Source organism: Martes martes (genome assembly GCF_963455335.1).
Source record: "Martes martes genome assembly, chromosome: 12".
NCBI classification, from domain to species: Eukaryota; Metazoa; Chordata; class Mammalia; order Carnivora; family Mustelidae; genus Martes; species Martes martes.
In genome coordinates this window covers 90685334-90700785 of record NC_137900.1, presented here as the reverse complement: position 1 = coordinate 90700785, position 15452 = coordinate 90685334, and the positions used below count along the sequence as shown (strand labels likewise).

The 15452-nt window shown below is 56.2% G+C and overlaps 1 protein-coding gene across 1 annotated transcript in view; it reads right to left on the bottom strand.

Moving 5' to 3' along the window:
• Nucleotides 1–15452, bottom strand: part of HMCN2 (hemicentin 2) — a gene marked incomplete at its 5' end in the record, with an annotated part of 147020 nt that overhangs the window by 4078 nt on the left and 127490 nt on the right. The window contains 9 exons of the mRNA XM_080820166.1: nucleotides 278–406; nucleotides 1304–1438; nucleotides 2199–2321; nucleotides 2429–2491; nucleotides 3681–3918; nucleotides 4262–4383; nucleotides 4486–4623; nucleotides 6167–6316; nucleotides 9205–9474. Coding sequence (XP_080676292.1) covers nucleotides 278–406; nucleotides 1304–1438; nucleotides 2199–2321; nucleotides 2429–2491; nucleotides 3681–3918; nucleotides 4262–4383; nucleotides 4486–4623; nucleotides 6167–6316; nucleotides 9205–9474 — 1368 coding nt within the window. The remainder of the gene's footprint in view (nucleotides 1–277; nucleotides 407–1303; nucleotides 1439–2198; nucleotides 2322–2428; nucleotides 2492–3680; nucleotides 3919–4261; nucleotides 4384–4485; nucleotides 4624–6166; nucleotides 6317–9204; nucleotides 9475–15452) is intronic.

Sequence of the window (15452 nt, the reverse complement as noted above, 5' to 3'; positions counted from 1 at the left end):
CTTCAGCCCATTCTCCCTGCTCAGCCTCTCGGAGACCCACCCACTTCTGCCCACCCTCCCCCTCTCCCTGAGCTCCCAGGGGAGGGGACCTGGGCTCCCAGGGGAGCCAGACAGCAGCAAAGCATGGCCCGGGCACATGGAGCGGGGGAAACGCACCATCAATGTTAGCTGTTGTTTTGGTCCCAGAACTCAACAACACCCTTGTCAGAGACGCTCCCCGCCTACGCGCCAGGGGGTTCTGACCAGGGCTCCAATGAGGGGCTGAGCGGCCCCGTACCTAAGCAGGGCAGGCCGGGGCTCTGGGTCCGGTAGCCCCGGGGACAGCTGCAGTGGTGCCCGCCCGGGGTGTTCTCACAGATCTGGTTGAAGTGACACTCATCCGACTGTTCCAGACACTCGTCCACATCTGGGGAGGCAGGGGTGTAGACAGAGGTGGGGCCGAGCCTCTCCCCCTGCCCACAGTGGACACAGCGCACCTCTCCACCTCTGGGCCTCCTCCCTGACCCCTCCTCCCACTTCGGTGCCACAGGGCAGGTCAGTGTTGGCAACCACCTGCCTCAATTAGGCCAGCTTTGGAGAGTAAGAAGGTTCTGGGGTCCAAAAAGAAAGCAGGGGCTTAAAAGGTGGGCTTTGGAGGCAGAGTCCTGGATTTGGGCTGAGCTCTGCCATGTCTCTGGGTCCTTGAGCGAGGGACTCTCCCTCTCCCATCCTTGGTTTTCTTATCTGTGAAGAGGGGTCAGGACCGGACCTTTCGGGAAAACCCTGCATCACGCATGAGAAGGCGGTAGGAGCCTGGTTCAGGGAAAGCTCACGAAAAACAAGGAAGTGAGTGCGGGAGGAAAGCAGGAGGCCGAGGACACCGGGGGTCACCTCCTCTTCTGAGTTCCAGGTCCCCCTGCTCTTTGCCCCTGCACTAGGTGGTCCTATCCTCAGAGGAGCCCGAGGACCTGAGATCAGAAAGCTCTAGAATGCTGGGGCAGGAAGGTCACCCATCCAGGGCAGTATCTTAAAGGCTAACTGCCTTTGGGTCGATTGCTAGTGGCCGCTGGAGAAGCTGTGTTGAGAAGGATTCAGAGGCCGTCTTGGGGCCGGGAGGGGACCTTGGGGAAGGGGGCAGCAGACACGGCGTATTTGCCATCCCTGGACCTGGCCAGCTCCAGATTTCTCCCCGGTCTCACTGCTCCTTCTGCCAAGAGAGTTCTGCTTTCCCCAGAGGCCCAGAGGCCCAGTGGCACACAGCATGTCCTCTACTGAAGCCTGGGACCACTGGAATCTGGACAGCCCCCCATCCTGCCCCTGTCACCTTCACAGCCGGCCCCATGAGGGGCCACCCGGAAGCCAGGCCTGCAGTCTGGGAGGCAGTGGTAGGACCCAAAGAGGTTCACGCAGCGCTGTCCCTCCTGGCAAAGGTGGGCATCCCAGGCACACTCATCCACATCTGGGGGGCAAACAGGGGCTACGTGAACACACGTCCCCCAGGCCCACTCTGGCCAATTTAGCGACGCAGGCTTCTCCTCCCCCCCCCCCCCAGGAGCCCCTGGTGAGAAGGCCCCGCCCCTGCTTCTAGCTCTTTCCATCATCTTGCCCCTCCCCCAGAAACACAGAGTCCACCCCCAGGGACCCACGGGCCTGGATCTGGGGTCCCCTGACGTGGCGTTGCGGACAATGCCTCACGGGCACACGGCTCAAAGCACAGTGGAGACTTGGCAGGGCCAGGCCTCGCTGGGGGGCGCAGAGGCACGCCGCTGGGGAGGGTCGGCATCCGGACAGCATCCTAGGGTCGGATTTGCTATCCGGAAACCTTGTGACGGGGCCAAACAGAGCAAGTGGGGCAGATGGCTGTTCACCCACTTCCTAACCCAGTCGGTGGGCAGTGACCGTGGGGTGGTGGGAAAGGCCCCGAGGCCATGTCCAGGCTCAGCAGGTGCATGTGCCACGAGCACGGGGTGGCCCCGTGTATGTCTCCGGGGCTCCCTAGCACCCCCGGCACTCAAGCCTCTCCCATCTTCAGCCTGCGCAGCAGGAAATTCCCAATGGAAACAGGGTGTTGCCACCCCCCAGGCTCGCAGCCAGTGCCGTCAGGAACAGGCCATGTCCTGAGGCGTGTGCCCCTGGCTGGGGTCGTGACTCCAGAACGGAAAGCCCAGCGCGTGCCCAGGCCAACTTCAAGGAGAGCTCCTGCCCCAGGGCCCACTTACCTCTGCAGTTCCTGTCATCCCTGGCCAGGGCAAAGCCCAGCGGACAGGAGCAGGAGAAGCGACCAGGCGCATTGTGGCAGGAGTGAGAACAGGGGGTGGGGCCCTCCGAACATTCGTCCCTGTCTGGGGGGGAGGGGGGGGGGACAGAGGTCTGCACTCACAGGACACAGCGTCCATCCCAGGCTGAGCGGCCTCCCTCGTCCACCCCAGGGGAAGGGGAAGGCACTCACCCACACAAAACTCTCCCTGGGCATCCAGCTCAAAGCCCTCTGGGCAGCCGACTTCATTCTCGTCTACAAGGCAAAGGGACAGGTCCTAAGGATGCCAGGGCACTGTGGCCAAGGTGCCCCAGGACAGACAGCAGCCCCAGCCGTAGCTCCCTCTTGCCAGCCTGGCCAGGTCGATGCCCCCTCAGCCCTGAGCCCGGCTGACGCCCAGCCCATCTGGGAGCCCGTTCCCACCCAGCCCAGGCCTGTTGGAGGCACTGGCTGCGGGTCATGCCACGGGGGGCTCACGGCAGGCGGGCCAGACCGTAAGCCGGCAGACACAGGAGCGATCGTTACAGAAAAGCACAAAACGGGCCGTCCCTGCGTGCAAACACGCACTGCTGAGAATCCAGAGGAGTGGACGTGGCCCCTGGCTGTGAGTGGGGGAGGGGACGCACAGAACGGGTACATGATAGCATCTGATGGTGGAGGCAAAAGCACAGGGATGGGAGCAGGCCTCGGTCTGGAGACAGGAGCCCAGACTCGCTCAATCCCTGTAAGGGCGGCAGGCTTGCTAAAGTCATCGCTGGGTGTCAGCCGAGGGTGTCAGAGAAAACACTGGTACTCCTGGTACCTACAAGGCAGGTGACACAGTGTCCACTTTACAGGTGGGAACACTGAGGGCCAGAGCATTGCCGCCAAGGTGCCACAGCTGGGAAATGGGTGCGGCTGGGTTTGAGCCAGGGTCTGCCTGACCCCAAAGCTGTGCCCTTACCACGGTCCCGTGCTCCGTGCTATGAACAAGCCGGGACCGCAGGTATCGGTACCAGGTGTAGCCTTAGCCTCCCCTGGCTGAGTACGAACCGCATACGCATGTGGGCGGCCAGGCCTCCAGCAGTGGCTCCTGGCTGCCCGGGTGGGGCCTCTGCTGCAGGGGCCTTTGAGGACGGTGGCACATGGCTGGAGTCTAGAACAGCAGCCTGGGTTGGGGGGGCTTGGACCTTCACCATGGCGCCCGGGAAAAGGCTCTGGGGGATTTGAGCAGGAGTGGCCTGAAAAGCCACTGTTGGGCATATGGATGGTTGGCCGGGAGCAGGGACACGCGGGAGGTGAGTGGACAAGGAGGTGAGCTGTCCCAGTCCCAAGTTTCTGGCCCACGGTCAGTGGGTGCAGGAGGTGGGGCGTTCCCTTGGCTTTCGGCCAAGGTGCATCTGGGGCCCCCGGTGGGGGTTTAGCAGGAGCCGTGGTGAGTGGAGGCCAAGGCTGGGGGCCTCACCAGCTTGCAGGGCTGTGGTAAGCTGGAAGTGCAGGGCCTCGGCCTTGGGGTCGAAGGCCGAGCTGATAGCCGAGGCCCGCAAGTGCTGCACCAGCGGGGGCTGGAGGCCCTGGGCCGCCTTGTACTGGACACTGTGGTTACATCGCAGGAACGTGGGAAGGCCGTCCCGCAGGAAGTGCTGCGTGGAGCCCACAAACAGACGGCCTGGGCCTGTCTGCACATAGCTCTCCTCGAAGTCCTGGAGCGGGGCAGGGGGGGGGGCAGGAGGAGGGGGAGGAAGGAGACAGATAAGGGTCAGATTTCAGCTTCCAAGGGGTAGCACCCTCAGCCCCGCATTCAGGGGGGACCTTTCTCCTCCTCCTCTAGCCAGCTGGGCACCCCTGTGCGGATGACCTCCCTTGGGCATCCTCATGTATGAAATGGGGAAGACACGGGAGAGGCTGGGCCCACCAGGCTAAGCCCAGGCCAAGCCACAGCCCCGCTCCTCCTGGGGTGTCAGGAGGGGATGCTTGGGGCGGCTCATCCTTCTCTCCCCCGCCTTCTCCCCCCGCACATCCCCACCCCATCGGGCCGGCCCCCACCTGTACTTGAAGTTCCGCTTCAGCCAGGCTCTCGGGGATGCCGCCGCTGACCTCCACATCGAGGAGCAGGAGGCCATCAGGATCCAGGCCCCAGGCCTCCTGGGTCATGGTGAGCAGCTCCCCTGCAAGGCATCCCCGCCCAGCCTGGAGTCACCACGGGGAGGGAGAGGCCCTGGGCTCAGCCCCACCCAGCCTACCTGGGAGGAGACCCCCCCCCAGCTCACCTGTGGCAAACTCCACGTGGGACTTCTGCAGGAAGCTGCCGCCCGTCAGAGAGTGGCCGTTCAGGGCGTCCCCACTCTCTCCCGCCAGGGCCCAGTAGATGGGGGCGATGGTGACCACGAGGGCCCGCATTAGAGGACCTGCACCGACGGGGCGGGCGTGGAGACTGGGTCAGGGCTGGGTCCTCAAGGCCGCCACTCTCCTGCTCAAGATCCCTCTGTAGCTCCCTATTGCTCCGGGAGGGCTCAGCCCCTTCCCTCCCTGCCCAGGCCCTGCCATGGGATCACCTGAGTCAGTTACTGGATTAGAGCCTGGGAAGGGGCGAAGGCAGATACCCAGTTTGTGGGGACGTGGGGGAGACGAGCAGAATACGGTATCACAGGCGGGCAGCTAACTTGCCGATACTCAGCTCAGTTCAAGGAATCCCAAGGGTGACTGGGTCACCGCCGAGCCTGGGACACAGGGGCTGGACCAGGCTGGCAATCAACCAAGTCTCCTAACTTACAGACGCCTTCCGGAAGAGCCTGGGAGAGGACGGCCATTGACTTTGTAAACAGGGCCAAGGAGTTGCTCTGGACATGGATTCCCCGACCTTCGCGTGATGCCCAGCCCTCCTCACAGGGCAGGGGGCACCTCAGTCTGGGGATGCAGAAACCCCACTCGCTTGGGGTCAGGGAGGGTGGAGCTTCTCCGTGGAGCCCCGGAAGAGAGGTCTGGAGGACCCAGGCTCATGGCCGGCAGAGCCTGTTTCCAGCACATGGAGGCCGGCCCCCCTGGCTTGGGGCCAGCTGCTTCTCCAAGGGCAGCGGGAAACAGCAGCCCCATCTGGGCGGCCTCTCACTTCACTCGCTCCCCGCTGCCAGCCAGCCTGGAGTGACCCCCGGCCAGAGCCCCCTGACCCCACGCCGTTCACACAGGCCTGCGGTCAAGGGCAGCTCTGGAGGAGCCGCTTTGGGCAAAGACCCGGTCAGCACTGCCCTCTCCCTGCTTCTGGACCCTCAGGGTGCCCTGCAAAGGGCGAGGCAGCAGGGTCTGCAACATCCCTCCAGAACATTCTGTCTGCTAGGGCACACTAGGATGAATCTGTTAGAGAGTGGACATTCCCCAGTGCTCTGGGCCTTCGAGCTAATTTTATTGGCCTCATTTCTCCCTTTCTGCCCCCTCCAAGGGGCATACCCCTTCATCCTTCTTCTTTTTTTTTTTTTTTTAAAGATTATTTATTTATTTATTTGACAGACAGAGATCACAAGTAGGCAGAGAGGCAGGAAGAGAAAGAGGAGGAAGCAGGCTCCCCACCGAGCAGAGAGCCCGATGCGGGGCTCGATCCCAGGACCCTGGGCCAAAGGCAGTGGCTTTAACCCACTGAGCCGCCCAGGCGCCCCATCCTTCTTTTTCTATCGGCTCTTAACAGTGGGTGGGTGGGGGATCCTCACTTGGCCATCAGTGATCTCAAAAATCATTATCTGACTGCATTCATGTATCCTAGTGATTTCACACCGTCTCGGTCTGATTCTTATTTTGTTCTGTTGGGAGGTACTTGGGGGGGGCGGGTAGGAAGTGGCCTGTACCTAAATCCACTTCGGCTCGGACTCGGGGCTTAGGGGTAGGCCAGTTTCCTCCAGCCGTCAGGCCCTGAGCCGGCCTCAGGACGCAGGTGCAGGCGCGGCTCTGCCCCCCACTTACCCACACTCGCAGGGACGTGGCTGATGCTGCTTTGGATGGTGGTGGCCCCGGAGCCTGCCTCCTTTCGCACGCTCGTGTTGAGAATGGCTCTGCTAAATTCCTGGCCATTGATCACCCCGGACATGCTGCCGCGGCTCCCACAGGGCTCCCCTGGGAGGAGGTGGAGGACAGTGACGTTATCGGAGTACGCCCGTACTGTTACCCCCTTCAGGGAGGAGGAACGGAGGCTCAGCGCGTGCAAGTGACTTGCCCCAAGCGACAGAGCTCGTGAGTGATGGACTCACTGCCCAGGGGATCCTGGCTCTGAGAGAGATGAGGTGGGGAGGATTTTGAGAGGCACCCTGGCCTGGGATGGTGCTGGCTTCTAATTCTGGCTCTGCTGTCACCTTCCTGGAAATCTGGACAAGTCAGGCCCCCGAGACACCTTTGAGTTGGGTTATCTATACAGTGAGGAGGTAGGACCACAGATGTGCCAAAGACCTGTTGGGTTCTAAAATGCTGGGAGCCTGTGATGGAGGAGGCTGGCAGGCTCCTCTGGGCCGGGGCACCAGGCCAAGACCTGAATGCCGCCACCTGAACATCCTTCATCCCATCCGTGGCCCTGGCTCCAGCCGCCCCGCAGCTGGATTTCCAACAGCAGCCGGGCGGTCTGCAAGCAGGTGCTCTCTCCAGCACTCATCAGAGGCTGCTTCCTCTGGCTAATGGGCCAGCTGTCTCCTCAGCACAGATGGCATTCGGGGGGGGCGGGGGGGGCCGCGAGACAGAGGCTAGTCTGCCTCTTCGCTCGCTGGCTCTCTGGGGAAATTAACAACTAATTGCCCATGATCTGTCGAAAAATAACATAAAACACTCGACTGCCAGGATCCTAAATGGGCAAATCAGGGGGCTGTTTCATTTTGGATTCCAGGAAGCAGCGCCGTTTCCTGCAGCCCGGAGCTGGGGTTTGAGGCCATCTGATGCCCATCTGGGATGTCTCTCGTCCATATCCGCAGCTCTGGGGTTTATGGGAGAGACAGCGGAGCAGGCCACGGACTGCCCCTGGGCTCTTAATAAGGGCAAGAGGAAGAAGTCGGGTGCAGAGAAGAAGGCAGCAGCATGGCCTGGCATCTTTCAAAGCGGACAAGAGACCGGAGGCTGGGGATGACGAGCCACCATCAACTTTCTCAGACATGGGGTGACACGGCAGCCCTTTGCCCCCATTGAGGCCGGGAGGGGCCCCTCAGGCTGATGGGGAATGAGGAAGAGAAGACAGTGTTGGTGGTGAGGGGACCTCCAGACCCCTCCCTGAACACCTTTTACCTAGCCACGCCCCATGGGAGGGACTTATCCCACAGCCATACTCCGGGGAGCATACAAAGATGCCCACCACAGTGTGATTTTTGGAGGGAAAACTGGAAAACAAAACAAAACAGAACCCTAAAATGTTGCTTAGTTAACAAAGCCAACAGCAATTAAGTTAGGAAAGCATCCCTTTGGGATAAGAAACCACTGAGAAGATGTAGGCCAGGCTTACTGTCATGGGATATTGTCCAAACAGGTAGGTTGTAGGACAACCCATAAATTTGACCTCATTTATAAGAAGGATAAAGCACATCTCTTTACGTTCGGGGAAAAAAGTGTAGAGGGATATACCCCAAGTAATGGTCAGAGATCGCTCTCTCTGGTCATTGAAGGAGGTGAGAACGTTGATAATTCATTTCTTCTTTGTAGATTTGTTTCTAACTTATCTGGCCTTTCTATAATTAGCATATGGGAGACTTTCAACACGGCTCTTTCCATTTAGAAAGTGAGGCTGTTCTGAATGAAATGATGTGCCCTGAAAAAGATGGGTGGGAATCCTAATCCCCAGACCTGAGGCTGTGACCTTATTTGAAGACAGGGTCTATGCAGAGGGGATCGAGTTAACATAATGTCATTAGGGTAAGCCCGAACTAACTTAATAACTGGGGTCCTTATGTGAAGGGGAAATCTAGAGGCGGGCATGTCTCTGGGGGGAAATGCCATGGGAACTTGCAGGTAGAGAGTTGGATGATGGGGCAATGCTTTTATAAGCCAAGGAACACCGGAGTTTGCCAGCAAACCGTTAAAAGCCGGGTCAGGGCATGGGACAGACTCTTCATCACAGACCTCAGAGGGGACCGACCCCGCTTTTCCTCGATCTTAGATTTCCGGCCTCCAGAACTGAGTACTGGAAGTATTCCAGGCTGGTGTACTTTGTTATGGCAGCCCTGGGAGATCCATCCAGAAACCACATGCAGGGCTCTGTGGTCTGGGGTGGGGGCTTCCGAACAGGAGAGGAGAAGGACGGGGACCCAACTCTGAAGGTGTCCTACAGAGACATGGAGAAGTAACCTGATGGTGGGTGCGGTGACAGATGAGTGACGGCTGCCGTGGCTGCGGACAGAAATGCGTAGGGAGAATTTGCTACAGAGACACAGAAATACGTTCAGAAGGAATATTCGGAGACTTTCCCTTGTGCAGTCTGAAGCCATTTTGCTGTGGTTTCTCAGGATAGTCCTTCTCCCGGTTTTGAAGTCTGACCTGACCTGAGGCATTGGGAGCTGAACGGGGCGGCCCGAGGTGGCCAGTGTCTCTAATGCCAGAATCAAGCAGCATCCATCACCGCCCGCCACCATGGCCGAATTCAGACTTTACACAGTGACCCCCAAAGAGGGCACCCTGGACATCCTGGTTTCATTCTGCCTACTTCACAGAATCACGGAACATCCCCCAAAGAGGACCCACGTCTGTGCCCGGTGAGCCAGAATGGCCAGGGTTCCCATCCCGTACGAACGGCCAGTCCTTGGGCTCTTGGAGTCTCAGTTTCCCCGACTGTAAAGGGCAGGGTAAGTAAGATGACCCGTCAGTCTCTGCCAGCTGGTTCCTCCCAAGTTTGTGACTTTAAGCAAAGAGAAGATTCGGGTAACTGGCAGGGCGGGGGGGTGGGGGGGCATGTCCACCATAAACAACACACACATGCCCACTGACCAGGAGATCCCGCCTCTGTCCCCCATGGTCTGAGCAGGGACGCCCCGTACCTCTGACGGCCAGGACCGCCCGGGCCGTGGCGGAACCCAGGAGGTTGTGAGCGACGCACTCGTAGGCGCCCGCGTCCCGAGCCTCCACGCGCTGCAGCCACAGGCTCCCGTCGGGCAGGGTCCGGAGCCGCCGGCTGGCCCGCAAGGGCTGGCCCGCTCGCAGCCACTCCACCGTGGGCACCGGCTCTCCTGAGGCCTGGCACTGCAGGGCCACGTCCTCCCCGGCTCTCGCGGTCACGTCCTGGGGCTCCACCCGGAACACCGGGGCACCTGTGGGAGGCCCGGGGCATCTTCAGGGAACGTTTTGTTATTTGTATGTGTTTCGGAGGTAGAAAGGGGACAATAGAATCACAAGTGATCATCACATCATCTGACATCATCTGACATCACATCATCTGATCATCACATCATCGCCTCTCCTTCGAGACACTGTCTCCCAGAGCATGACCGCACCGATAGCTGCTCGCTTGCTTCCTCCCTTTCTTAGTCCACAACAGACCCGAAGTGCCTTTCCAGACCATGACATCCTCATTTCTAGCGATATTTGGTGGTCCACTGTTTGGGTGGGTTGGTGACAGGGGTGTTTCCAACGTGGTGCCTCTACTTAGGGCCAGAGGGGAGACAGGAGGGAGGGCCCCGTCCCCTGCTGCGGGTGAGTCTCACCAAGTGGCTCCCTGACCCTCGGTCTCCTCATCTGAAGGATGGGAATCCCTGTCCACTCGCTCCCACAGACCCTCCAGCTGCGAGGAAAAGGCAGCTCATGCCCAGCGCTGGCGAGGGCGGGGTAAGGCGAACTCGTACATACCAAGGGCACGGAAGCAAGCAGGCACAGCCCCTCGGAGGAGGACCAAACCAGCTGTTTCACGGGGTAATGTCTGCTTCCTCCAGGGGCTGAGGGCAGAGCCTGCTTCTTGCCTCATACCGTTTCTGGTGGCTTCTAGCATTCCCCGGCTTGAGGCTGTGTCCCTCCCGTCTCCTCCTCTTCCTCCTCATTCTCCTCCTCTTCTCCCCCGTATATAAGAAACATACACCGCTCTCGTACAAAAGCACTCATGATAGCATTTAGGGCACCACCAAGACAACCCCAGATAACGTCCTCATCAAGATCCTTGACTTAATCACGTCTGCAAAGATCCTTTTCCCAAGTAAGATCACATTCACAGTGTCCCGGGGACGAGGACACAAGTCATATCATTGGGGGCCACAGATCAGCCTACCACAGTCAGGATCTCCTGAAGTGGAACGCGTGCCCGCTGTGTGTCCCAGCCTCTCCTGGGTCCACACCCTGACAGAAACGCGGATGCGTGTCCACCAGAGGCGTGCGGTGGGATGCGGAAGCAATGCTGTTCCTAACTGCCTAGAAGTGCCGGGCAGCAGGCAAACCGTGGCACCGAGAATGGAGGAAGGCCTTCCACGAGCGATCTCACACACGGTGCTGTGCCCAGGAAATCCGGCACAAGAGCGCATACGATAGGGTTTCATTGAAACAAATGTCAGAAAAAAGCAGGAGCAAGATGCCGGCCATTGCTGTGTGAAGAGGCCAGCAAGTCCGCTCCCCCCAAAACCAAATATAAAACTTAACAAAACTAGCCAAACCAACTATTTCAGGGCTCTAGAAGTCCAGGAAAGGCAAACAACAAATTGAGCATCATTTACCCGTGAGAAGCTTCTAGAACTTGGGGAGAGAATGGTGGAGGTGTGTGGCCTGGGGCTGCTCCCATCTCCCACCCCAACTCCACCGTGGTCATCCTAGTGGTTTTGCTGGGGCGGGGCTAGCTGCGAAGACCCCAGCTCTTGCTACCCCAAGGGACCGGCTTGATTGGCAGGCGAGGAGGCGGGTATATTCTGAGAGACCAGGGTGTTGTCAGGGGACGGGAGGGGGGCAGAACTGGCAGGAAGCAGATGGGACCTGGCACCTCTGCTGGTCTAAGGAAACGAGGGGACCAGCTGGAAGCTTAATGAGAAGAGCCTGGAAATGAGGGAGCCCTGGAAAGGCCAGAGCAGCTCACCACACATCCCTGGCTTCCGCAGACCACGCGCACCTGTGCAGGGATCCGGGGGGTGGCTGGGGGTGGACAGGAAGAGTCAAAGCCGAGGCCACTCCAAAACTGCCTGAACTCTGAGTCGCTCCACGGCCACACACAGATGCATCGATGGAGCGTGGAGCCTCAGTTTCTTCGCCCTTAATTTTCAGCAAGTTGGACAGTGATGTGTCCCGTGCAGAATTTCCTCGGGTTTGTCCTGTCTGAGTTTTGCTCAGCTTCTTGAATCTGTAGGCTTGTGCCTTTAGTGCAATTTTGCAAAATTTCAGCTCTCATTTCTTTACTACTTCTCACTCTTTTCTCCTTTTCCTCCGGGACTCTGACGTCACCCTGTCAGATCTCAACCTTCCACACACGTCTGCCGCTCGGCTCCCTGTTTATTTCAAGTCTGTTTCCTCTCTGTTGCTCAGACTAAGCACTTTCTATTGTCGCGTCTTCAAAACCACCGGTTCTTTCCTCTGTCCTCTTCATGCAGCAGTCACACCTGCCCACTGAGTTTTTCCTTTTATCATCAATGAAGTCCTACAACTTCCCTTTGGTTCTTCATAGCTCCTACTCGTGCTGTCATGTTTCAAGCACGTTTCTAATTGCTCAGCAAGGCATTCTTAACGACACTCATTTTAAGATCTGTGTCAGGGTATTCCAACGGTTGTCGCTGTCTGTGGACCCGCTCTTCTCGTTCAGGCTGAGAGTTTCCTTGTTACTGAGAAGACGAGAGAGTTTCAGCTCCATCCTGAACATTCCAAGCACGACAAGCCTCTGGTGCTTATTTCCTAGCAGGCTTCTTCTGCTGCTGCCAAGGGAAAGGAGGTGCTGCCTCACGGCTGTCAAGTGAGGCAGACATCCAGACTCCCTAGCTGGCCTCCGGGGGCACCCCAGAACGTGAGGGGTGCTCCACTACTCCCGGGCAAGCCTGGGAGTTCAGGGTTCCCAATTCTCTCCACTGACGTCACTCTGGCTAGGGCGGGGGGAACACCCGTTATTGCCCCTCCCTTGGCCTCACCTGACGCCACCCCCCCCCAGGAGGGGTACAGGGGTGCTCGGAACGGGGGGCAAGGCTGGAAGTGTAGGTTTCCCACCCATCTGGTCTTCGCTGATGGGGCTTGGGGCGGGGCTGCGGTTCTTTTCATGGGGTTTGGCTGGACAAGGGTGGTCATTATCGGAAAGCTTTCCATCTTGCTATGCTGTTCCCTTCCTGGCCCTTCGGCAAGAGAGGGAGGCTGTTGTGGGGGCTCTCTGTGCGTGTGTGTGAGGGCTCCTTGGGAGTCGCAGGTGGCTGGCTTCTCAGGCCCAGGACACACGAGGCAAAAAGAGAAATGAGGGAATCCACCGCCATGTCACTCCACAGATCCCAAGATCCTTACTCAATCCTTCTTTTCTCTCTCAGAGTCAATGTTTGTCTTCTCTGTAAAGTCCAAGATGTTCAGTCGAACGCAGCAGGACGAAGAGGGAGGAGCGCACCTACAACACCGTCTTGTCTGGAACCAGAGCCTCTCACCCGGTCCCCTGCGGTCCATGACAAAAACTCCCAACAAGCCGAAAATAAAACTTCTGCCACCTGATAAAAAGCACCTGCCGAACCCCACAGCTGTCATCATACCCAGTGGTGGAAGACTGAGTGCTCTGTGTCTACAGATGGGAAAAAGTGAGGCTGTCTGCTCTCCCCACGTCTCCTCACCCTTGCATCGAGGGTCTGACTAGTACAATGTGGCCATTCAAAGAAACGAAAGGTATCCAGAGTGGCAAGGGAGAGGCAAAACTGTCTCCACTCCTAGGTGACGTGTAGAAAATCCTAAGGTGCGGATGTTCCTAAGGAATCTAGCAAAAATGACCAGAGCTCAGAAACGAATTTAGCAAGGTTTCTAAGATTGAGATACAAAAATTAATTGGATTTTTGTATATTAGCAACGTAAAATCCAAAAATCAAACCAGTAATAATTCTATCCATGATAGCACCAAAAATAATAAAACACTTAGTAATCAAGGTAACAAAAGAGGGATAAGACTTGAGAACTATGAAACATCCCTGGGGAAACGAAGATCTAAATGAATGGTACAGAGCAATTGGATATCCATATGCCAAAAAAAAAAGAAAAAGTAAAGAAAGAAAGAGAAAGGAATTTAGACCCTTATTTCACACAAAAGCTAACTCCAAGTGGATCATAGACTTCCATGTAACAACAAAAACTATCAACCTTATAGAAGAGAAGGTGACCTTAGGCTAGACAAAGTTGTGTTTTTTTTTTAAATACAATACCAAGCACGCAGTCTGTAAAATACAAAATTGATAAATTTGGATTTTGTCAAATTTTAACGCTTTTGCTCTTCCAAGGCACCGATAGGAAAATGCTGAGACAAGCCACAGAATGGAGGGAAATATCCGTGATATCAGATATCACGTATCTGATAAAGGACTTGTATCCAGAGGACATAAAGAACTCTCAGAGCTCATTCATAAGACAAAACAACCCAATTGTGAAATGAGCAAAACATCTGAAAAACACTTACCCAGAGAAGACCGATGAATGGGACACACACACACACACACACACACACACACACATACACACGATCAATATCATTAGTTATTAGAATTTGTACCCACTGGGATGACTGAACAGAAAAGAGAGACAGCAAAAAAGTTGGCAACGATGTAGCAAACCCAAAGCCTCATCTACCCGCTAGAGGAAAAGCAAAACAGTACAGCCAGTTCGGTGGTTTCCTGAAAAGTTGGCTGTACCAGATACACCCCTAGGAATCTTACCCAGGACAAAGGAGACACACATCCGCACAAAGACTGAGGGCGACGTTCGTAGCCGCATTATTCCTAACAGCCCCAAATCAGAAACCAGCTCAATGTCTAGTAACCGATGAATGGATACTGTTCAGCGATAAAATGCAGTGAAGCGTGGACAGGTGCTATAATATGGATGAATAATATGAATGAACTCAGAACAGAAGACTACACAGGATTCCTGTGTAGATGAGGTTTCGGGAAAGTTGCGCTCGCAGAGGCGGAGGGCAGATCGGCAGTTGCCTAGGGCTGGGGGGCGCAAGCGGACGGGCAGAGGGAGCTTCTCAGAGTGATAGAAACAGATCGTGGGGGTGGATGGACAATGCTATAAGTTTACCAAGAATCGCTCACTGCAGTCTTAGAATGGGTGAATTTTTTTGCTTTTAAAAAGACACATAACATAAAGTCTACCATCTTGACCACTCTGAAGTGTAGTATCGAGTCGTGGAGTGCATGCACACTGGTGGGCGACCCTCGCCGCCATCCTCCTCCGGGACGCTCTCGTCTTGCAAAACTGAAACTCCAGATCCATTCAACCACATCTCCCCGTTGTCCCACCCCCCCCCATTCTGCTTCCTTTTCTATGACTGCGACAACTCTAGATACCTCAAAAAATCCGAATCATACGATGTTTGTGTTTTGGTGACTGCTTTATTTCACTTGACATCCTCTATTTTTGTTCATGTTGTAGCAGGTGTCCGATTTCCTTCCTTTTTTAAGGGGAAATAATAGCCCATTGTATGAAGGGGTGAATTTTGCGGTATATATTTTAACGAAGCTGTATTTTTAAAAGTAATCTCTATGCCCAACGTGGGGCTCAAACTCATGACCCCAAGATCAAGAATGCTCTACCGACTGAGTCAGCCAGGCACCCCAAGGTAACTTTTTTTTAAAGGCCAAACTCTGGACAGGGGTCACCAGGGGCAGGGGACATTGACTGGAAAGGGAGCATGATATGATGGGAGTGGCTGGGAGCCGGTGGTTTTCCATTTTTCTATTTTTGCTCTGGGGGCGGGTTAACTTGGTGGGTTTACGTTATGAAAATTCAATGAGGGGCACCTGGGCGGCTCAGTCCCCAGTTAAGCATCCGATTCTTGATTTCAGCTCAGGTCACGATCTCAGGGTCATGAGATCGAGCCCCATTTCAGGGTCTGTGCTGGGCCTGGAGCCTCCTTGAGATTCTCTCTCTCCCTCTCCCTCTGCCCCTCCCTGCTTGTGCTCTCTTTTTTCTCTCTCTTTTTCTAAGTAAGTAAATAAATAAACAAATAAAAGATTAAAAAAGAAAATTCACCGAGCTCTACCCTTGTAACATGTCTTCTCCCTATGTGTGTTAATCTTCAATAAAATATTTTAGTAAAAATGCCTATATAGACGATTTCACAGGGTTTCCCTGGGGCTCAGACAGTACTCCG